General features: G+C 36.6%; 1 protein-coding gene across 1 annotated transcript in view; it reads right to left on the minus strand.

The window, feature by feature from the left end:
- FAT1 (FAT atypical cadherin 1) overlaps positions 1–24,843 on the minus strand; it is a 153,015-nt gene that overhangs the window by 16,924 nt on the left and 111,248 nt on the right. Inside the window, exons 13-21 of the mRNA XM_070948256.1 lie at positions 23,889–24,122; positions 22,484–22,873; positions 18,973–19,187; positions 18,268–18,405; positions 14,799–14,942; positions 12,129–12,326; positions 9,210–10,011; positions 8,282–8,413; positions 8,034–8,197 (exon numbers count right to left, since the gene is read on the minus strand). Coding sequence (XP_070804357.1) covers positions 8,034–8,197; positions 8,282–8,413; positions 9,210–10,011; positions 12,129–12,326; positions 14,799–14,942; positions 18,268–18,405; positions 18,973–19,187; positions 22,484–22,873; positions 23,889–24,122 — 2,417 coding nt within the window. The remainder of the gene's footprint in view (positions 1–8,033; positions 8,198–8,281; positions 8,414–9,209; positions 10,012–12,128; positions 12,327–14,798; positions 14,943–18,267; positions 18,406–18,972; positions 19,188–22,483; positions 22,874–23,888; positions 24,123–24,843) is intronic.

A 24,843-nucleotide genomic window follows, 5' to 3' on the forward strand; every position in this document is an offset into this window, starting at 1 on the left:
GAGCCCCTGCAACCCCCCCAGGGAATAGTTTCTGGGGAGGGAACAGGAGCGGCTCCCACTCAACCTGCTGGAACTCCGGGCGGCGTGGGACAAATCTGCTTTTGCAGAACAAGCCGGCTACAGGAAACTTCAAACTGAAAGGAAAGGAACCAGCCTTAATAAGCAGCATATTTTTACGTGAACCCTGAAACTCGGAATCGCAAGTATTAGAGTTTTCTTGGCTTTCTAATCTGAGTAAAAAAATGCGGATGAGTGAAAGTGAACTGTAAAAGCATGGCGCTTAGCCTCAGAGTTAACGAGCTGGCGAGTGTGGATTGCTGAACTCATCTTGCTTTGTCACAAAGTTTCTAAACTGTTACGAAGTTGCTTCGTTTGTAACAAGAGAAATAAGAGAGAAATTTCTCCTTTTTCAATACTGGACTTTGCTTTACTTTAGTTCTTATTTGATTAAATCTGGGGGACTTTTTCAGAAGTTTTTGTGGAGGTGGGAGAGGAAGAAGAACTTCCCTTTTTAGTAAAACTAGCATACGTGGCAGGATGGCCTCAAAGAAGCAGGAAGCGAAGGCAACAGGAGGTGGATCTCCCACACATAAAACACAGCCTCCCCCTGCACAACAGATACAGACTCAGAAAAAAGATGTTGATGTGGAGATTTAAAAGAATTTATTTCTAAAATTTTGGATGATAAATTTCAAAAATCTCAACAGGAGATAGATGATAAACTTCAAAAGTCATATCAGGAATTTATGCAGGAAATTAATGAAGTTAAAGATATGGTGAAACAGAATCAAAACAAGGTAACCAAAAAAATATCAGAAGTGGCGTCTGGCCTGGCAGAATTTATTATGAAAGTTGATTCTAAAGTTGAAGAACTTAAATCAGAAGTTAATGTTAAGATGAAAGACAATGATTATAAAATTGCTGATGTTGACAATAAAATGCAAAGAGTTGAAAATGAGATTGTGATGGTACAATTCAGGGCAATGGAGTTTGCCATACGGCTTCGAGGAATTCGAGAAGAGGAAAGACAGGATTTGAGACAGGTTTGCTCTGAGGTCCTGGCCAAGATTTTACAAGTTAATCCTGATGTGGTTTTTCACAAAATAGATAAAATTTACAGAGTGAATTCTTGGGTGGCCAGACAAAGACAATTGCCCAGAGATGTGGTCATATATTTTACAGATAGAGAAATAAGAAATGACATCCTGCAAAAATCCTTTTACACCTCTGTGCAAGTGGGGGGCTCACGAATTGGAATTTATAAAGAATTACCTCCTAAAATGCTGAAAACCAGAAAAGAATTTGGCTTTCTTGTTAAAGAATTGCAAAATCTACAGATACCATTTCGGTGGGACGCCCCAGTTGGTATAATTTTCAGATACAAGGGAGAAAGATATCGTTTGAACACCGTGGAGAAGGCAGAGCACTTTTACACTACTATTCTTAAGGAAAGAACACCATCCCCACGTACATCTACAGTTTTGGAGATTAAGGAGAGTGATGAGAAGCAACCTCAACGAGAACTGCAAGAACAGTCTAAGCAGGAACTTGAGGAAATACAAGGCGCAGAAGGAGGTTTTCTGGATGAGCCTTTGCTGGAATCTTCTCCAATCTTGGACCCGGTTCGGATGATTGAAGTTAAGGATCAACGTATAACTCGAGCTCAATCTAAGTTACTTAAACAAAAGCAACAACAACAACAGGAAAGACAAGACAAGAAGGCAGTTAAGAGTACTGCACTAGAGACTGGAGCCATGGGGGGAGCAAGATCGAAGCTTTCGGATGACCTTCGATTATTTTGCTCTTTGCTCCAGAAGGATGAAGATGACGCTTAAGTGTTTATCTTGGAATGTGAATGGGTTGAATTCAGCACAGAAAAGGAAGAAATTATTTACATATTTGAAACAATTTAATAATGATATAATTTGTTTACAAGAAACGCATATTACAGTTCAAGATCAAAAATACTTGATAAACTCCAAACTAGGAACACACTTTATATCTTCAACGTTGCAAAAAAAGAATGGTGTGGTTATATATGTAAATAAGAAATTTACGGCTAAAGTTATAGAAACAGATGAAGATGGTAGGTTTGTAGCAATTGAAGTACCTACAACATATGGCCAAATTCTTTTGATAGGAATTTATGCTCCCAACCAACAACAGGATTATTTTTTATAAAATGTTACATACTAAAATACTACAATGGGACTATAGATCTATTTTAATCATGGGAGACTGGAATGGAGTAATAGATTCTAAATTAGATAAAAGGAGTTCAGCGAAATCCAGGATTAGGTTACCTCAGACCTTTTTTGATATGAAAGAAGATTTGGAACTAAAAGATATTTGGAGAATACATAACCCAAAAGAACTGGACTATACTTTTTTTTCAGATAGACATAGATCCTTCTCTAGGATTGATTTCATTTTGTTGTCAGATGATTTACTTGTCAAGACAAAAAGAACAAAGATTTTTCCAAGAACTTTGACTGACCATAGCCCAGTATGGATAGAAATTGAGATGGACAAGATTGAGAGACGTTCTTGGAGATTAAATGAGAACTTGTTCAGATATGAAAAAAACACAACAGAACTTAAAAAGCACTTGAAAGAATTTTTTGAAATAAATTTGAATAAAGGTACCCCAATAGAAATTGTGTGGGATGCAAGTAAAGCTTATATGAGAGGGGTGCTTATCTACATGAACTCTAAACATAGACTGATTCGACAAAAGAAAAGATCTGAATTGGAAATAGAAATAAAGAATAAAGAACAGTTACTTATTAAAAATCCAACAGATGAAAGAATATGCGGTGCTATAAAACTTTTGAAAGATCAATTTCAAATGCTTATGGCGGAACAAGTTGCAACAAACATACAATATGCGAAGCACAATGCATTTTGTAACGCTAATAAACCGGGCAGATGGTTGGCTTACACATTGAGGAAAAAACAGAGTATACGGACTATTGATAGTATTGATATTGGAGGAAAAGAAATTTTTCAACAAAAATTAATTAAAGAAGCTTTTGTGGACTATTATACCAAACTATACGCCAAAGAGGAGGTGCAGAATGGACTTATAGAAAAATATTTAAACGATAAAAGAGTTACAAAAATTACTGATCAACAAAAGGAAAGAATGAATTATCCTATAACAGAGGAGGAGATAATAGTAGCAATTAAACAGTTAAAAACAGCCAAAGCTCCTGGCACGGATGGTTTGACCGCAGTGTATTACAAAACTTTGCAAGCTGAAATGGTGGAACAACTTAGAGATTTATTTTGCAATATTCAACAAGGGGGTAAAATACCCCCATCATGGACAACAGCTTATATATCTTTGATACCAAAAGAACAAGTCGGTCCTAAAAAACCAGAGAATTATAGACCAATATCTCTTTTGAATACAGACTATAAAATTTATGCGAAAGTATTAGCCAACAGGTTGATGCCAGTAATCCAAAAGGTGATTCATGATGATCAAGCGGGATTTATCGAGGGCAGATACATGAAGGATAATGTAAGGCAAGTAATAGATTTATTGGAATATCTTGAGAAGAATAAACAGATTCCTGCAGTGCTGGTCTTTTTGGATGCAGAGAAGGCCTTTGATAGAGTGAATTGGAATTTTCTACTAAAGACTCTAAAAAAGATGGACTTTGGGGATCAATTTATACAGGCGATTTCAGCAATTTACCAAGAGCAAAAGGCACAGATCATTATTAATGGAAGTTTGACAACAGAGTTTAAAATTGAAAAAGGAACAAGACAGGGATGTCCGCTGTCCCCACTTTTATTTATCTTAACACTAGAAGTCTTGCTAAATACAATACGGGACTCTAATATCTTGAAAGGTATAATGATTAGGCAAGAGGATTACAGAATAAAGGCATTTGCAGATGATCTGGTTGTTACCCTATCACAGCCAATGGAATCAATAATCCTGATGAAGGACATTATACAGGACTATGGTAAAGTTTCAGGTTTTAGATTGAATCCAAAAAAGACTAAAATGATAGCTAAAAACATGACACAAGATCGTAAACATGAGCTTGAAAGGAGGGCAGGTTTTGAGATTGTACCAAAGGTAAAATATCTAGGAGTTCAGGTTGCAGAATCAAACATGAAATTGTTTCAAAATAATTATGAGGTGTTGTGGCGAGAGGTGCAGAAAGACATGGAGACTTGGAAAAAACTGCAGCTGTCTCTACTTGGAAGAATAGCAGCAGTTAAGATGAACATTTTGCCAAGATTTCTTTTTTTGTTTCAAATGATTCCGGTGCTTAAAAGTGATAAAACAATTGAAAGTTTGGCAAACTGGAGTGAATAAGTTCGTCTGGAACGAGAAAAAGCCGAGAGTGAAATTGAAAATTATGCAAGATGTTCCAGAAAGAGGAGGTCTTAAACTTCCAAACCTACAGTTATATTATGATGCAGCAGCTTTAACTTTAACAAGTGATTGGTTTGGAAGGAAAAAGGCTGGAATATTGAATGCAGAAAGCTTTGATCTTGAATTTGGATGGCATGCCTACTTATTTTATGATGACAAAGTTGATAAAGTATTTAAAAGCCATATACTTAGAGACTCTTTGATGAGAGTTTGGAAGAAGCACCGATTCAAATGGGATTATAAAATACCGCTATGGCTGGATCTTGGTCATATTTTGTGGAATACAAATATAATGTCACTCGGGGGGTTTTTATACAAAGAGGTTCTTTTTACAGATGCGGGCAGATGGCAGTTGAAGACATTGCAGACACTGTTGGACGAAGGGATTAATCTAACTTGGTTACAATATAATCAATTACAATTGAGATGGAAAGAGGACCAAAAAACTGGTATTATGTTGCACGAGGAAGAATTGGTTAGACATATAAAAGAGAAAGGTCCAATGCATATCAAAAGGCTTTATAATGTTTTGTTAGAAAGGGATTCAGAAACTGAATTAGTTAAAGATTGTATGATTAAGTGGGCACAAAATTTTGAAGAACCAGTAATGTTGGAAACATGGGAAAAAATTTGGGTTCAGAATGTTAAATTTACACAGTCGCAGAATTTGAGGGAAAATTTCTATAAAATGTTTTATAGATGGCATTTAGATCCCAAAAAGTTGTCATGTATGTACCCTAACGTTCAGCCAAAATGTTGGAGATGTGAATGTTTGGATGCTACGTATTATCATGTTTGGTGGACCTGTAGGAAAGTTAAGGCTTTTTGGATAAAAATTTGGTGGGTCATGCAGAATGTTTTGAAGAAAAAAATTCAATTCTCTCCACAATTGTTTTTATTGGGCATAGTTAAGGGTTTTACATTGGGTGAAACAAAACTGATATTGTATATGATAACAGCAGCAAGATTGTTGATAGGTAAATATTGGAAAAATGAAGCTTTGCCCACTATTGAGGAATGGACTTTGAAGATGGCCAGTTTTGCAGAGATGGCGAAGATTTCAGCATATTTAAAAGATTGTTCACAAGAGACTTATGAATGGGAATGGAAAAAGTGGATAGAATATGTTCAGAACAAATATCAAACTAGAAAGTATCAAATAGCTTTTATTTGAAAATAATGTATTAGAAATATTTTAATGTAATGAGGGTAAAAAGAAAAATTATAAAGGGGAGGGAGGGGTTCAAGTTTTTACATAAGTTTTATATTAAGGGGTTTTTTTTAATTTTTTTTTACTTTTTTTTACCAGATATGAGTATAATATAGGGAAGTCTGGGGGGAGGGGAGGGTTAGGGAGGGTTAGGGAGGTTGGGAAGTTTGGGGAGGGTGGTGGTGGGGGAAAAAGGGGTGAAAATGTAATTGTAAAACTTTTGCAATAAAAAAAAAAAGAATGTCAAATGTGAATAGCATGCTCTGATATAATGCTTGAAATCTTTAAGAACTGCAACTCCTAGATTCCTGAATTCAGTTCTAAAACTTGATATCCCATCCTCTCAGAGGGCATCAAACTGTGGTCAGATTATATAATCATAGCTTCATCTAACACCACTGAGATTCACCCATTCTTGGTTGATGACCATTCATTCATTGACTATTCAAAGTTCAACAGTGCTGAAGGAGTGGTACTTATGACTCAAAGTTTCAGTTGTCCAGCAACATGATTGCAACCGGCTTTCACTTAAAATAGTTGCACAGTCACATATTTGCCATTTGCAAAGTCGAGGAAGCCAGGAAAGTCACAAGTTGCTTGGGTAAATCTCTCACGCCCAGTAGCAACCATCCCAAGGTTCTCTCTGCTTGTGCCATGCTGACCCTCACGTACCATTTCACAATCCAAAGCAGTACCCCAAGCCTTGTTGTGCTGCATTGAATATTTGTACACCCTCCTGTCTCTTAACAGAAATCACCCCAAGCCTCACTGTTCTTGTGCCATACCAGACCCTTATGCCCCTTCACTTGCCTCACAGCAGTCACCCTAAGCCTTACTGTGTGCTAAATTGTGCTGGACCCTTGCCCATCTGAGAGCAGCCATCTCAAGCCTTGTTATACTTGCACCATATCAAACCATGCCCCGCCTCCCAATAGCAGCCCCTTACATGCCTGCTAGCCTGTTTGAAAGCCCCTTGGGAGTTGCAACTTCCTGCCAGCTTCCCTACTGATTTTGGTTGTTGGAAACTGGCAGAAAGTTGCAAGCAGGTTAATGACTCGTAAACCTCACTTAATGACAGCAATGGGGACTACCAAGATTGCTGTTGCTAACTGATATGGTCACATCATTTATTTATTTATTTGTTTGTTTGTTTCCATTTCTATACCGCCCTTCTCCAAATAGGACTCAGGGCGGTGAACAGCCAAAGTAAAAAAACAGAACATACAAAATTTAAAAACAGTTTAAAATAATTAAATATTTTGGCCGTAAATTAAAACAACCCAATTTAAAATCAATTTAAAATTTAACTCAAGCCAGCCCAGCTAGTTGAAATAAATAGGTTTTCAGGGCCCGATGAAAAATCCGGAGGTCTGTTATTGTACATATCTCTGGGGGGAGGTTGTTCCAGAGGGTGGGTGCCGCCACAGAGAAGGCTCTCCCCCTGGGGGTCGCCAGCTGACATTGTCTGGCGGACGGCACCCTGAGGAGGCCCACTCTGTGCGAGTGTACTGGCCGGTGGGAGGCTATTGGTGGCAGAAGGTGGTCTCATAAGTACCCCGGCCCTAAGCCATGGAGCGCTTTAAAGGTGGTCACCAACACCTTGAAGCGCACCCGGAAGACCACCGGGAGCCAGTGCAGCTCGCGCAGGAGAGGTGTCACATGGGAGCGCCTCGTCGCCCCCATAATCCCCCGCACGGCCGCGTTCTGGACCAGCTGGAGCCTCCGGGTGCACCCCAGGGGGAGCCCCATGTAGAGAGCGTTGCAGTAGTCCAGGCGGGAAGTGACGAGTGCCTGAGTGACTGTGCGTAATCATGTCATGGTTATGACAGCATCACTTAGTGATGGAAATTACAGTCCCAATTACTACTGTTAACTAAAAATTACTGTAATTCATGCCTCATTTTTCATGCAATATGATTTTTTTAAATGATTTATAAACTTTACAAGTTAATTTTAGTGCTTTATTTCTTCCTACATTAAAATGAGAACAATTAAGTAGAATGAAGTCTGAATATTTACAGATATACGCTTAAAGATCTAAGTGGAATTATTAATGCCATTTAAAATTCCTAGTAATTGCTGGTAAATTGAAAATAATTCTGAATCTTTCAGTTTTCCCCTTCTCTTTATATATTGTATTTATTTTTCCACTATGCTTCTTACCTGTATTATAGAATACTGTGAGTACTTTTGTTCAAAAAGGTTATTAACCTGGAAGATTAAAATACATATTCTAAACAGCATTAAATATTTAGCTAACCATCTAAACCATTTCACTTCCTAACGTAGGGTATTCACCTGATGATTAAATTATAGGAATCCAGTAAATTATTCTAAGTCTGCAGCAATTTAGATCTAAAGTAGATTCAGAATGAAATTCGGAAAGTTTTTGTTAATTAACAGGTTTCAGAATTTGGAGCTACATACCTCTAAAATACTATAGTCGGTTCCTCGTGCATACATGACAACAGCATGAGTAGAATACGTTCTAAGCCTCATACTGAGTTTCATTTCCTCTTTGTTTTCATTTTCTATGAGGCGATACTTCACATAACTGTTTCCAGTAAAAGTCACTGCTTGTCCAGCTGATACTTAAAAGAAAAACCACAAACCAGGATTTAAAACTGCAGACCGTATCTGAATTAGACAAAGAGGATTAAGTGATAAAACCTTACCAGGGCACTGGGTGGCAGTGCTTCCATCACAAACACAAGTGTATTTCTCTTCCTGAAGGTCAGCTAAGCATTCAGTACCTTCAGGGCATGGGTTTCTCTCACAAATACTGTTCAGGAGTGGGCATCTTCCATCTGGGGAACACATAACAGAGCACGACTTTAGTTTTATTCCTACCTCTCCTCTCCGTCTTTCGGTAATTCTTCAAACAGGAGCACCTAAACCTCTGATCCTAATTTTGCTCAGGCACAACAGGTAATGAAAATGATAGCTGTCAGAAAGCAGGATGAAGGAGAATATGACAGCCAGCCAGCCAGCAATCATTCCATCATTCAGTTGTAAATTGCTATCAGATCAAATTCTGCTGGGAAAATTACTCACCTGAGATTGTACTCTTTTTCCCCCTATCCCTCTACAGAATTCATAAATTATGTTATCTAGGTAAACCATACACTGTTTATCATTTTCAAATCCTTTGGAGTTGGCAGGCAGAATTTTCTAGGAGTTGCAATTCTCCAATCACACCACGAATATATGTTTTCTTAAAGGCCCACACTGAATATCCTTAGGGAAAGAACTGCTAGCTGTGAAAGCTATCAAGGTAAGGATAGGAAAAATGAAGCTCTTAAATGTTTGAGAGACCTCTTATAACAGCCTCCTCCAGATCCTCCAAACTTTTCCTAGAGGTTACAGCTAGCATGATTTGGGGAAAAAGCTATTTACAATAGTGAGGTCAAAAGCATGGTCTCTCCACTCTACCACTGTTTTACATTTTGCTCAATATAAGATTATACTTATAATTGTGGCTGTTAAATAGGATGGTGTCAATTTTGTATTTTATGAGAAGGATATTCCCTATACTTCAGTTATTGTTTTTCTGCTTAAGAGCACAGAGTTGATTTTGTATCTTATCATATAAATAGTCCTTACCTTTACAAAGGCAGACTGCACTTCTATGGTGATGCGGTGTGACAAAACTCAGTCTAGCCGTGCTGTGAGTTGACATGCTTTTCTCATCCACCATCACTTTTTCATCACAAAATTTCCCAGGGCAATCCAAGCCCAAGCAGAGTTTGTGGAAAACTTTAAGGATTTGGACACCTGAGATCTCTTCAAGATCAGGCACAGAGGAATTTATTTTGTGGAGCAAGGCTCTGGTCGAATGCTGAGAACTAGCAGCCTTTTCAACAAACAGCAGTACATCAAGATTTGATGGATGATCGGAAGGTTGTAAGCTGATTATCTGAATATCATTTCTTCTAACTCCCAAGGAAGTCCTTAAAGCTCTTTGAAAATTGCGCCAATAGTCACCAATGAATTCTTCTGGGGCAAGGTTGGCAAACTGAAAAGTGATGCTGTGATTCAGCAATTCTTGTGTCACCTGTTTGATATGTACTGCAATGATAGCTGTAGTGGTAAACTTTCCATCTGTAACAGTAACATTCAGGGGATATTGTCCTACATCTAACCTTTTGTGGGCAATCAGTTTGCCTCCAGTGCTAGAAACACTGAACAGAGATTCCATTTGGGGATCCAGTTTGTACGTTAGAGTGTCATAAACATCTTGGTCTGTTGCATGCACTTTTCCAATGACACCACCACCATATTCTTCTCCAAAGATTGTGATGAAGATTTCTAAGGGCAGGATTGCAGGAGGGTGGATACTTTCCTCAATGACTTTAATGTCAATGTTAGTCACAGAAGACAACTGAGGCCTTCCACTGTCAGCCACCTAGAATAAACAATGAATTTGTATTCAGTCTAACTCACCTTTAACATAAAGCACTGTAAGATGCATGATATAGGTAATTTTTATATCATTATAAAAATGATATAAAAATTAGCCCTAATCTTCATTAGCCCTAATAAAGGGCTAATGAAGATTATATAAAATTGAACTGGAAAGAAGCATTACCAAGGAGTGGCAAACATCTATCACACTTATTCAGTTCAATTTGCTTTCTGTATCTCAGCTGTGGCGAAGAACCATTCAATGTACACAGGAAACATTCATTACTGGCAAAATTTTGAAAGAAATGCCTAGGCAGCAACAGATGATAATTAGCTGGTAGCTCTCTGGAGGAGCTCTCTGATTCTCCCTTTTTTAAGAATAATAGTAACTGTAAGAATAAAAGAGCTACTATTTCAAATTAAGTTCATTACTAGGAAGTTTCTAAGCTGATAATGCATTGAAGAGAAGCTTATTTTAGATCTATAATTCGGGACACTATTTTTGAGTTCTGTAAGTGGCTTTTTAGATTCTGCAAAACGAAGTGATTCATTTAAATCTGAAGTCATTGCTCATTCTTGAGCCTGGGGCATCTGAGGCGAGCTTCATCATCATCAGAGTTCACTTTGTGTGGATAGAAGACCTGACAATAAAGTGCAACTTCTTCCTATTACAAGGTTTCAGCAGTATCTATTTATAAAAGCTTCTCTGATACAATTAAAAGTTTAATTGCTTTCTCAAAACCATTTTTAATATAGCTTAATTAATCTAATTTGAAATCAGTGGGGTAAAATGGTATAAAACACTAATTTTAAACCTTTATAGGAAAGGCAGGCTTTATACATAATAAAAAAGACTTTGGAATCCCAAATTCAGAATGTTTTCTAAGCCACTAAAATGATCAAGGATGCAATAATAATCACAAACAGCAGATGGCAGTTGGACTGTTTTTTTTTTTTTTGTTCTTTCGGAATTCAGACCAATTTTTGTTCAGATCCTAAATTATTCTAGACATTTCTTAATATAATTCCAAAGCATCCCTTTACAATTCCTTAAATAATTCCTTAAATAAGCCATTATGTGCTTCATCAGAATCAGAAACCATTAATTAATTGATACCAAAACCAGGCTCGAAAGGGAATGAGATATTATGGTGCTATTTATGATCTGGGAAAGTCACATTCTTGATAATGTTGCAATATTGTTTTCTTCATTAATATGCCTAGATTGACAAGTTTTCCAAATCATTATCACTGCTACATCTTTGCTACTCTTTTATTACAATGGAATGTGATGGTCATTCCATTCTAATAAAATTAAGACAGTAGGCTTGTTGACCAGAAGGTTGACAGTTTGAGACCCAAGTACCCCGTGTCTGGGTGAGCTCCCATTCCTGGTCCAGTTCGAAAGCATGCAAATGCAGGTAATAAAGATACCACTTCGCTGGGAAGGTAATGGTGTCCAGTGTACCTCAGTGTATAGTCATGCCAGATGCATAACTATGGGAGTGTCTTCAGGCCACACTAGTTCTCTCGACTAGGAAACAGAGATGAGCATCGCCCCCTAGAGCCAGACATGACTGGACAGGGGAAACCTTTACCTTTATATAAATATATATAAAAGCACAGATAGATTAATGGTCCATTTCTGTTCTTTATAGAAACTACACTTAAGATGCTATTATGAAAACTGAGGAGTGAGAAAAGACAAGAATTACCACTCTAACACAGCAGAATACTATATTTTTCTTTCTTCCAGAACTGACTAGGTGGCTCAGTGGCTAAGACACTGAGCTTGTCGATCAGAAAAGTCAGCAGTTCGGATCCCTAGTATAGGTGAGCAGGGGGTTAGACTAGATGACCTGCAAGGTCCCTTCCAACTCTGTTATTTGTTCATCTGAATACTTGTGAAACTTTTTATGGAAGATTTATTTCCAGAAACCTGTCAAATTACCCCCGAAGAGCAATAGAATCCCCTTACAGGGGAGACGGGTGGCATAAAAATTTTATCAATCATTCAGTCTAAACTGAATTGATGATTTGACCATATTAGTACGTACTAATCCTTTCACAGCCAGGCTATTTCAACATATTTCAAAAACGTATTATAGCATGTCATACCTTAATATGAAGCACGTAATGATCATTCACTTTGCGCTGTAGCTGAATACCAGTTGTAAGTACTGCATGTTGGTTGATCTCAAAGGCATTATCTTCATTTCCACTCAGAATTGTGAAAAGAAACGGTGGGCCATTGTGGGAAGAATCTTTGTCTGTGACCACCAGCTGCTGAACGTTATATCCAATTGGCTTATTTTCCTATAAAAGTGGGAAAACATTTTCTGACAGAAGCCCTTAAAGATGCTTTATGTGGATGTGTTAATATAGTTGCAAAGCTGCTTTCAACTACAAAGAGGTAACATGACAATGGAACAAGAAGCTCCATTTTTTTGAGTTCAAAATAATTGCTTCAGATTGAATGGGCTATTTCAATCTTTCTCAAACTGCTAAAAATTATTTATAAGATGAGACAGTTTAAATTTAGGATAAATCTTTCAAATTCAACATGGGTCACGTGGATTTCAAATTTAATTTTTTTTTTTTTGCATATTACTTAGCAGGTATGCTTTGTCTTCCTTCTTGGCTTTGTACAGTGGAAGAAAACATGATCAGCAAGACTTCGTTTTTTTCACCACATGTAAAGCACTGAGCAGCTGTGATCCAGCTCAACCAGTTGTTCCATTTCAAAGGAATGAAACCTTCAACTTGGAAGAACAGAAAATACTGCTTTAGCTTCTAAAAGACTTCTAGTTCTTTGTTTTTATTTTTCTGAAATGACCACTGTTGAAGCAGGATGCTGCAAATATGCTACTTTTACACATATTATCGTGTCCTTTCTAGATCATGGTTAGGTAAGGTAGTCCCATAATTTTCAATTCAATTGCTTCAATTAATGGACTACATCTAATTATAATATAACATTTCTGGAGTATTCTGAAAACATGTTAAAGTCCTTCCAAACAAATAAAAATGCTTCATGCATAATGTCTGAATATATGTTATAGTGAATAGCTCTGGCTGTAAAGAAATTACAACACATTTGCTAATAGGTAAGTTTCTTAATAATATATTGGGCCTTTTTCAAATAGAATTCAAGTTTCCTAACTCCTTCCTCCCCTTAATATAATATCACCTAATTGATGTATTTGCTGAATATAACTTAACCTTCAACTTGGAAGAACATAAAATACTACTTTTGCTTCTAAAAGACTTCTAGTTCTTTCTTTTTATTTTTCTGAAATGACCACTGTTGAAGTAGGATGCTGTATTAGATGAAATGTGTTTAGCTATTAGGACAATCCTAAAGTACAAAAGTCTCAGCAACAAAACATCCAGGATTACTTCCTGTCTGTGTCATAACCTTCTGTGAAATAAATCCTTTAATCTCTCTGTCACTTTACTTCCTATGCAGTTAAAGGAGAGCTAAGCTTACTGTTTCCTATCCTTTGTTTGGTTCATGTATTTTATGATGCAACCCAACTAGGCCTCCAACCATCAATTCTTGTCTGACAATCAACATGCCAAAAGTAAGTAAGCTTAGCAAGTAAATTCTGTAAGAGTGAAATTAAAGATTCAGGCAGGACATATTTAATTTATAATATCTACTAACATTATTTTTGAGACCATACAAATAAATGCACTATTATGACAGAGCAAGCAAGCATCTGAATGAGGAATTTCAGCTACAAATGAAGGGAAATTAGAATATTTTTCACCCCTTAATTAAATGCCCCCACGTTCAGCTTTACTGTATATTAGTAAGAGGATAAATTTGACATTGCTAATTTAAGCGTGTTAAACCTTGTATTCTTGTTCAACAGAACAATATTCTTAGTTGTATCCCTGGTTTTTGTTTTGTTGAAAGCTTTGGATTTGTATTTCTAAAAGAAATTTATCTATTACTATCAGTAAACATAGTAATATTACCCTTTGCTAACTTTCTGAGTATTGCAAATTCAAACATTAAAACCAAATTTCAGATGATGCTGTAAAATTCTTATCTAGTTGCTCTCTACTTAAGAATATCAACAAAGGTTTAACAAATACATTTTGAGTATGAACATGCAAATCAATTAACATTTAGCATCACTTTTTTTGTTAATCACTGATTTCAGTGACTTACTGAATCAGAAAAATCAGTTCATTGAGCTCTGATAGTTCATTTCCCTTTCAATTATGCTATGCTTTGTTTCTTTCGGTAGAAAGCAAAAGCATTTCTCATGTTGGCAAAAATAGATTTGTGAGATTCTGCTCTCCCCAAAGAATAAGAAATAACAGTTTCCATCTGCAAGGTAAACTTACATAAATTATCAACCTCAACCTAGTATCATAGTTAGAAGTACCTATAAAAATCAAAGGATTCTCCCCTTTGTCCTATATAAATTTTTGAAGGAAATAAAAGCAGTAAAGTTGTCAATATGGATCTCCTTAAAAAATTCAGGATAAGGACTGACTTCTTTTCTTAGGTCATGGAATCAGGGAAAGGAATTTTTAATTTGTTAGCATTATCAAGGACACTTTATTTATCAACTACCAAAACCCATACACATTCAAAAGATATCATTATCTAAACTCAGACTCTAGAATTGATCAAGTCTCACTGAGAATTTATATAAATGTTTTACAATCCTCTAATGGTTGAATTATATTACATTAAAAGTAGATGATTTCCAATAGTATAGAAAACAAACAGAATACATCAAATGTTAGAATATAATATGTTTGAATTACCTGAATAATAATGCTATAATTCTCCTTTGAAAATAAGGGTGGATTATCATTTATATCAGATACATCAATATTGACTGTAGTTGTGTTGATTCTTGGCGGGTATCCATTGTCTGATGCTTGAACTGTCAAAGTGTAACCTGAAATCTTCAGAGTGAAACACATAGAGAAATATTAACACAATTAGGCTCTATTCTTTTGAACTATAAAATCTACATATTTTGTCAATAGAGCCAATTCATATATACTGGCCTGTACTCTATAAATCAGTTTTAGTAATATGCTACAAACCTCTACACCGTCAATCTATTTGACTACTGCAGTGCAATTAACACAAAATATAGCAGTGATGATGATAACTTATATAAGCTACAGTTGCTTGTATTAAAGTATATGTACTGATTGGCAGTACATATGTACCAGGCGCAATTTCAACTTCTTGGATTAACAGTTAAATCTCTAAATTACTTAAGGATCAACTATCTGAAAGACCTTCTCTACTGTTATAAAGTAATTTAGTTGTTAACAATTAGCAGGAAAAGCCTTTAGGAGATTTTCTCTATTTAATAGGTCCCTCTATCTCTAAGAAAAGGTCTAAATCTTAAAAAGGAGGAATACCTCTAATAGGTCCCTCTATTTCTAAGAAAAGGTCCCCTTTTCTTTTTTCATCTTTTCCTCTCTATTTCTTTCTCTTTCTCTTTTTCTCCACCTATCTACCTACCTACAACAGTGGCAAATATCTGTTTGCTGGTGTTATTTTGGTGTCGATATGGGTGGAAATTAAGGATTTGGGATTGTTCCATTTGACTGCTAGCCAGTGTTGGTGGATCCATATTCCCACACACAGCACCCAAACCACAACACATCACACAGCCAACCACCTCGCAGAAACTAACCTTACCATACACAAAAGGGGTGTCGGAAATGACAGCCAGAATACTAAGAATAGCAATAGATCACAGCTTGATTGATGTAACACAAAATCATCGGCCACACTACCACCTGCCACACTTGTGAGTTCATCAACGCCTGGCACTTCACAAGCAATTTCATCAACAGACACACTGACCTACAACCAGCCTATGAACCCCTCAGAATCCAAACCAACTGGACAGCCAACCAGAGACAGCACCAACCCTCAACCAACCCACGCAAACCCCCCACCTCCCAATAACCCTGACTTGATGTAACCTCATCACAAGACCCATCACAAGATTCACTAATGACTCACACCTGACCCATAACAAGACCCTCACTTGACCCACCCACACCTGAAGCCCTTATAAACAGAAGAACACTGACATCCCCTAAACTCTGCTGAAAATGTTACCTAGCCTGGTAATGAAATGTTCAGAAACCAATCCACAAGCTCGGAAAATGACTTTTACCCTCAACCCAGGGGTGAAATCCAGCAGGTTCTGACAGGTTGTGGATAATCGGTAGTGGAAATTTTGAGTAGTTTGGAGAACTGGCAAATACCACATCTGGCTGGTCTCAGAGTGGGGTGGGAATGGAGATTTTGCAATATCCTTCCCCTGGAGTGGGATGGGGATGGAGTTTTTGCAGTATCCTTCCCCTGGAGTGGGTGAAAATGGAGATTTTGCAGTATCCTTCCCCTGCCATGCCCACCAAGCCACACCACGCCCACCAAGTCCACAGAACCAGTAGTAAAAAAATCTGAATTTTACCACTGCCTCAACCTATTTTATTATTTTGATTAAAATGTAATACAAGTACTTAAGACTTAAAGCAAGTAAAGGAAACAGAAAGGAATAAAAAGACAAGGAAAAAAAGAAAAAGAAAAAGCATATAATAGAGAAAATAAATAAATATAATATAAAGAAGTGACTTCCAACTTTTATCACAACACATATGAACAAATTTAGTGATTCTTAACCCCATCTAAGGTTAGAAGCATTCATCTCTTCATTCCATATCCCATATCGTATCTCTAAAAAAAATCAAACTCATAAAAATAATCTTTTCAATCCTGCTGCCAGCAGAAAATCCATATAAGATTCCCAAAAGTAACAACGTATCTTGTCATTTTATATTATCATTTCAGCCATTGTCCATCCACTGCAGGAAGAAGGCCTCTTCGACATGTTTCCAACCGGTCCTGAGATTTCTTTTGCCAATTGGGTAAAACTTGCTACATTTTAGTACATTCACATATTGTGATAGAATTTGATTTCTTTTCATTTCTTCTTTCTTCCATTGTGAAGATTCTTTAAGAAGCCTGTTTTGCAAATCCAATAGGAAAAAAAATATCCAGGACCTTGTCTTCGTTTGTCATTGGTACTTCCTTTTTAAATTTTAAACCAACAGCCAGTTTTTCTAAATCCAGTGAAATATCCTTTTCTAAGTCTTATTCTTGGCCTCTCGGTTATAAATCTACTTTTGATACCATTTCTATTTTGTCAGATAAAATTTGTTCTACATTTGTCATTTTTTCAATAACATCTTTTGAACATAGTCTATACACACAAGCAGACATTATTACTGATATTGTGGCTATTTTCTGATTCTGTTCTTAAAAAATTTCCTTCACTATTTTGTTATAAGATTTTGCATCATTCCAAACACCTGTATATCTTTTGCCTACCTAAAATCATAAAATTGCTTATCTTTGTTATGTCCTGTAAAAATCAAAACAGGATGTATTTCTCCACTAGAAACTGTTTGTTATAATTCCAAAAGCTTATTGTAAAAGTTTCAATATTCAGTATTTTCTTTTCTTTAGGAAAAGACGTTCTGAAGATCTCTAATAGCTTAGTAGTTAATGAGCATTTTTTCAAAAGAAGGTTAGATTTGTGAATTTAGTTTCCTTTAAAAGTCTCAACCACTGTTGCCAGCAACATGGTTAATCTTGTCATTTTGTAGTACTTAAATGAGAGGAAAACCTCTGCTCTACAGTTTTCTGGTGAGACACAGCCATCCGGATCACAAGAGGGTGCTCTCCCTTTCTCTCATTTCCTGGAGAGGTTCCAAATTGACCAGTTCCTTAGATTGTGTCCTGGTTATTTACTCCATTTTTCCAAAGCCAACTTTGCCATTCCTGCTCTGGAAGTCCAGAGAAAGCCTTTTTAAAATTTGCTTCTTAGAAAATGAGTTTGATACCCATTCTCTCAACATTCAGGAAATCTTTGAAGGTGTGGACACGTAGTTCACATGGCGACTACCTACTTGCAACCTTGGACTCTCTTTCTTCAGAGAAAATCATTTTATTTAATGTAGTCAAATTACAGGAACTATGAAATTTAGTTTTTCTATTTTTTTTACAGAATGGAATCTTTATATGGACTTTTTGCTGAAAGAAGAAGAAAACTGAATTGAGGATTTTGGATTTGAAGAGTAAGAAATATTTGGACAAAATGAAGAGGTGAAATTACTTGTAAACTACTTAACTGATAGATAACATCTAGAAATACTGTTAAAATTATTACAAACATAATCTTAAGTATGACCCTACTTTCTCTCTGTCGAGAAGTTTAGCCACTTTAATTTCCCCCAAGGTGGGATCAATTGTGAAAGGATTTCCTTGGTTGCCATCTATAATAGAGTATCGAATGCGGCTGTTCAAAGGCCCATCAGCATCAGCTGCAAGAATCTAAAAGAGACACATTTCTCAATTAAAACCAAAACAAGTAGACAGTGATTTTCTTTCAAATCGTTTAACTTTTCAAATAAACATTTTCCAGACTCTTATCTAAACCAATCTATCCTTAATTATAAATTCAATCATATTGCAGAATCAATATTCAGGGCATTATAGTATTCTGTATCCTCAGTTTAATAGCAATAGCATTTAGACTTATATACTGCTTCCCAGTGCTTTATAGCCCTCTCTAAGCGGTTTACAGAGTCAGCATATTGCCCCCAACAATCTGGGTCCTCATTTTATCAACTTTGGAAAGATGGAAGGCTGAGTCAACCTTGAGTTGGTGAGAATCGAACTGCTGAACTGTTGGCAACTGGTAATCAGCAGAAGTAGCCTGCAATACTGCATGCTAACCACTGTGCCACCCTGGCTCTTAAAATAATATTTCAGAAAAATCAGCAAATATAGGACAGTATTATTCTCTCATGCAATGCTGTTTAAGCATATTTTTTGTTATTCTAAAATGCAAGAGTCACGCAGGACTATCTCAGGGAAGCTAGGAATGAAAGTACATACCGTAATGATTAATTGTTCAACCTCAGCATCCTCACTGATTACTGCTGTATAAGTGTCTTGACTGAATACTGGAGTATTATCATTGGTATCAGTTATGTTGATATTCACTGTTACAACATCACTTAGTGAAGGTGTTCCTCCATCAGTGGCTTCTACCATCAGAAAATGCTCAGAGGAAATTTCATAATCAAGCCTTCCAATAATAAAAATTCTACCTAGAAAAAAGAAAGTGACACTAATAGTTACAGCAAGTACAATGATAACGATAAATTTCAAATTGCTTCATAAATTATTTCACGTTTAGTAACCATAAATTGGACCATAAGGAAGGCGCCAAAGAATTGAGACCTTTGAACTATGGTGCTGGAGAAGACTCCTGCGAGTCCCTTGAACTGCAAGGTGAACAAACCGGTCAGTCCTAGAGGAGATCAATCCTGACTGCTCTTTAGAAGGCCAGATCCTGAAGATGTAACTCAAATACTTTGCCCACCTAATGAGAAGGAAGGACTCACTGGAGAAGAACCTAATGCTGAGAAAGACTGAGGGGAAAAGAAGAATGGGACAACAGAGAGGTGGCTGGATGGAGTCACTGAAGTAGTAGGCGTGAACTTAAATGGACTCCAAAGGATGGTAGAGGACAGGAAGGCCTGGAGGAACGTTGTCCATGGGGTCACGATGGGTCAGACTAACAAGAACAAGAACAACACAACTGGTTTGAATGTCTCTGTTTTGTAACATAAAAAAGAGATGAAAATAACCCTCTTGAAAATAATCCACGTGTTTGTGGCTGATTATGTTCATAATATGTCCAACAGTATTATTTCTATGATGCATTTCTGCTAAAAAGCTATCAATCAGTAATTAATGTTAAAAGCAATCAAAGCAACAGTGGGTAATCAACGATAATCCTTTGGAAGATGTTGATCTGCAATTCCTCAAATCTGTTACCTCTTTGAATTCTTAAAAGACTGTTTTTGTAACAGGATTTGAATCTTTCGCTCCTTGTAATCAAATCTATTGTTAATCTCTAAATGTAAGGTGTGCATAAGTGTCCACACAGTAAGTCCAAGGGAGCAACTGTGAGATGTCACAAAATGTTTCCAATTTACGTATTTGAAGATATCAGAATGTAAGTATATAATGGCAACATCTGTGTAATTGTATTGTCTATGTGTTGTCATGCTGGCATTATTGAGCTGGATATAAATTGGTGTTGATTATGTACATGCTCCTCTTTTTAAACAAATGAAAGGTTGCTTGAAAGCTTTGAGGTAATCTTTGTTAATTTAAAATGAAATTAACCTAACATAAAACCTTATTTCACACTTCAAAGAAGTTGGTTACAATTCTTTTATTGCTGGAAATATAACTTGGAAGTTGTGGCTTCTTCAATATATTTTGAAGTTATTCATCAGCCTATTAATATGACTTTATAATGGTAATTTTTCTGTTTCCTAACCATTTGGTTGGTATAAATAGAATTTATCAACATATCAAGTACTTCAATAGATTTTCCAACCTTTGGATGAAGCCCACAGAATAATCATATAAAACTGGAATAATATAGTAATGCCTGATTGATTTTTTTAAAAAGTGTGCATTTATGTGTGTTCCTATATTTGAATTTTTATGTATTTTATTTTATTTTATTTTATTTTATTTTATTTTATTTTATTTTATTATTTTATTTTATTTTATTTTATTTTATTTTATTATTTTATTTTATTTTATTTTATTTTATTTTATTTATGCATAGATAGAAAAGGATCTTCCCAGCAATTTGTCTTATTCACTTGTTTAGTTTATGATTTTTTTTCTTTTTTGTTCCCTACATCAGCGGTCCTCAACCTTTGCAGCTTGGTGGCCTGGCTGGGGGGGGGGGGGAACTAAGCCATTCTAGAAAAATTAGAAGAATATTTTGTAAAAGTTTTTTTTTTGTCTCACAACCACTTCACTTTAAAAAATTAGGGAGGACAATCTTTGCAGCATCTCTCATGATCACCATTAGAGTCAGTAAAAGTCTGTAGAGATTTCAGGTCACGATTGTCCCAAAGGTGCTTTTTCTGAAATCAACTGGACCTGTTTTTTCTTTGAAGATGTTTAATTTAGTTTAATTTAATTTAATTTAATTTAATTAATTCAATTTATATGCCGCCCCTCTCCGAAAACTCAGGGCAGCTCACAATACATTTTAAAAAATTATTATAAAAAACATTTAAAAATTAAAAACATTAAAAACTCATTCACGCCATTCATGGCCAGATCTCACCAGATCACAAGAGTGAGATCAACGGCCCCAGGCCTGCTGGAAAAGCCAGGTCTTCACTGCTTTTCGGAAGGCCAATAGGGTGGGGATGGTCCGGACCTCAGAAGGTAACTAGTTCCAGAGAGCTGGGGCAGCCACAGAGAAGGCCACGGGCCCGCCAGCCGGCATTGTTTAGCTGACGGGACCCGGAGGAGACCAACTCTGTGGGATCTTACCAGTCGCTGGGAGCTATGCGGCAGAAGGCGGTCTCGAAGATAACCTGGCCCTGAGACATATAGGGCTTTAAAGGTAATAACCAACACCTTGAATTGTGACCGGAGACCAATAGGGAGCCAGTGCAGCTCACAGAGAATTGGTGTAATGTGGGTGTATGACAGCTCACGCGGCTGCGTTCTGGACCAACTGTAGTCTCCAAACACTTTTCAAGGGTAGCCCCATGTAGAGCGCGTTGCAAAAATCTAACCGTGAGGTGACAAGGGCATGAGTGACTGTGAGCAGAGCCTCCTGATCCAAGTAGGGTCGCAATTGGTGCACCAGGCGAACCTAAACAGGCGAACCTGTTTAGCTTCTCATCCAAGAAGCTTCTTCAGTTCTGACGAGATAGTGGGGAATTGAAGGATTTATATTTCTTACAGAGAAGCTGGTATTTGCATCCCTTTAAAGGATTGTTGAAGCACTTGGAGGTTTATCTGTGTCTTCAGGGTCAACTGAATGCTCCTGGATCTTGTAGTCTGCAATTTTTTTCTCTGGAAATCCATTCCTACTCCCACACTATTCAATGGGTGTTCATCCCAAATTGTATAGCTAAAAGTCTGTAGAAATTTTCAGTCATCCAGTCATTCAATCATACATAACCAGCGTATGATTGAAAATCACTGAAATAATATAACATTACCTAACTGACCAATAAAGTGAGAGTGTGCATCATTCCCACCCCCACTAAATTAGATGATTCTGGACCTGCATTATTTTCAAAGAGAATGTGACAGCACTGCATCACCTAAAACTAAACCATCATTTTGAGAGGATGCCAGAAAAAAGCTTTTAAAAAAGCAAACAATTTAAGCACGATAATTTGCCCAAGACTTTTATCCTTAATTTTCCCATCTCGTTAAATAAAATAGGATATTGTGTTAACACAATGCATTATAGGAATGTTTAAAATGCACACATATATGCAGCCCACTATGCAATGTTAATGCTAGTAATTTGTCCTTATTTATTAGTAGTTATATGAACAATTACCTGTTTTTGAATCGATACTGAATCTTCCCTGTTCATTTCCACTCACTATGGAGTAGGTGATTTCAGCATTGGCTTCAATATCCCGACTAGCAGCATAGACCTGAAGAATTTCCATTCCAACTATTGCATCTTCTGAGATGGTTGCACTGTATTCTTTATACTCAAAGACAGGAGGATTGTCATTTATATCCAGAACAGAAACCACCAGTGTAGCAGTAGAAGACAGCTTCCTTGGTGAACCTTCATCTTCAGCTTTCAATATTAAATGATATACAGCTTGTAACTCACGGTCTAAAGGCTTTTCCAACTTAAGAATCCCAGAGAATTCATCAATAGAAAACTGCCCATCTGCATGTGTTAGCAGAGAATAATGAATCTTCTGATTTAAACCTACAATTAAAAAAGAAATAGCAAATTAAGGCTCTAAATAGTATTTTCAAATGAATCTCTTTGATTAATGCAGAAAATAATGACAATTGTCACTTTCAAATTTTACTATGTAGCTTTCAGCTAGTGTCAAATGACAAATAGTACAAATGTTTATACAACTTACCCTATTTTTTTCAAAATGCATGAATAAGTTCAACATATGCACATTGATCCACAGAATTTAGTCTAAATGGATTGATTGCCCATAGCTCTAGTTAAATTATATGCTATTCATCCATAACACAAAACCTATATTTATATTCTTGTAATGGTTATAACTTTTGTCTTCTAAGCACTCAGTTTTTCCATAGCCCAGAAGATTCTGGGTAACAAAGCTTGATCTAAACCACGGGTGTCAAACTCGATTTCATTGAGGGTTGTGTTTAACCTCTGGGGGCTGGGGTGGGTGTGGCCAGGATGGGCATGGCCAGCTCAACGTCACTCGTGTTCGGGGCACCTGTGGTGGCCAGAGTGCTCTGCCAGTAGAAACGGGCTCCCAAGCTCCGTTTTCGGCTGACACAGCCTCCTGCAACCCTCTGCCAGTGAAAATGGAGCTCAGGAGCCCGCTTTTACTGGCAGAGGGTTGCAGGAGGCTATGGCAGCCAAAAATGGAACTTGGGAGCCCGTTTTTGCTGGCAGAAGCACCATGGGCTGGTCCTTCACTTTTTCCAGGACAGCCCCATGGGCCAGATCTAAGTACCCTGTGGACCAGATTTGGCCCCTGGGCCTTGAGACTGATACTCCTGATCTAAAGTAAGAAAAACTTCACAATTACATAGGCATTGGCTGCCAGCTGGAAGCAGTAGCTAGTAGCAATCCATGCACAGGAGCTGTGAGTTGTGCCAAGATTATGCTCATCCACATCTACAAGTTATAGATTGTATCACAAAAAGTAAGACTTATAAAATATAATTAACAAGCAAATGCATAAATAGTAGAACTTTTGTTTTAGAAATAATTATTCTATAACTCATACCTGCATCTGCATCAGTAGCATGAACTCTTGTCAGCAAAGTGTTCAATTCAGTATTTTCAAACACTGTAATGGAGTAGGTTTCTGCTGTAAACTCTGGATGGTTATCATTTGTATCTTCTATATTCAGAATAATATTAGACTGGCAAAACCTTCCTCCTGCATCTGAAGCCTTCACCATTAGGGAATATACAGATTTTTGCTCACGATCAAGTGTTGCTAATGTTTTCAGTTCACCTACAAAAGAAGCAATGAAAATAAAGGAACCACATGATGTTAAGAACTGCATTTATAATTTGATATACCAGATTAAAGAGATCTTCTGAATCTCTTCAAAATGACATGTAGTTATTACTATACCAAATAGTTTAGTACCATTCACAAACTGGTTCTCATTGCTTACTAATTGTCAAAACATTTACCACTTTTAAGAAGCAGAAAGACCAACAAAATTTTTGCAGAACTCTACTTTTTACTTCCCTCCATTGAGAAACCTATCCATTTATCTGCTCTTTGTTTTCAATTGTTAACCAGCTAAGAATTACTTAAGGGTTAAGGCCCTGATAAAGATCTTTGTCAAAAGGTTTTTTGAAAATGCAAGCATATAAAATGTGTAGTGTCATCTCCATCCACATGCCTAATTAAAAAACAGACTAAAAGTTTGGTAAAGGATTTCCTTTGGATAACTAGATTGGTTTTCCAACATGGCAACACTTCTTCCTTTATGCTAAAATAGTTATTTTCCCCCTCCAATTTATGTTTTGAACAGCATAATAAATAATGAATACATTACAGTTTGCAAATCAAATCCATCCAACCATAAATCTGGGATAAAAGTAATTTAAAACACCAAGAGAATTTATATTTATATTTCTGAAATATAAAATGATATAAGCTGTTGATGTTAAACTAATCAAAATACAATCTTAAACTCACTAATTACAGAGTAAGCCCATTA

The sequence above is a fragment of the Pituophis catenifer genome, unplaced genomic scaffold (assembly GCF_029215685.1).
Source record: "Pituophis catenifer annectens isolate HBS135680 unplaced genomic scaffold, rPitCat1.0.hap2 SCAF_8, whole genome shotgun sequence".
Taxonomy (NCBI): Eukaryota; Metazoa; Chordata; class Lepidosauria; order Squamata; family Colubridae; genus Pituophis; species Pituophis catenifer.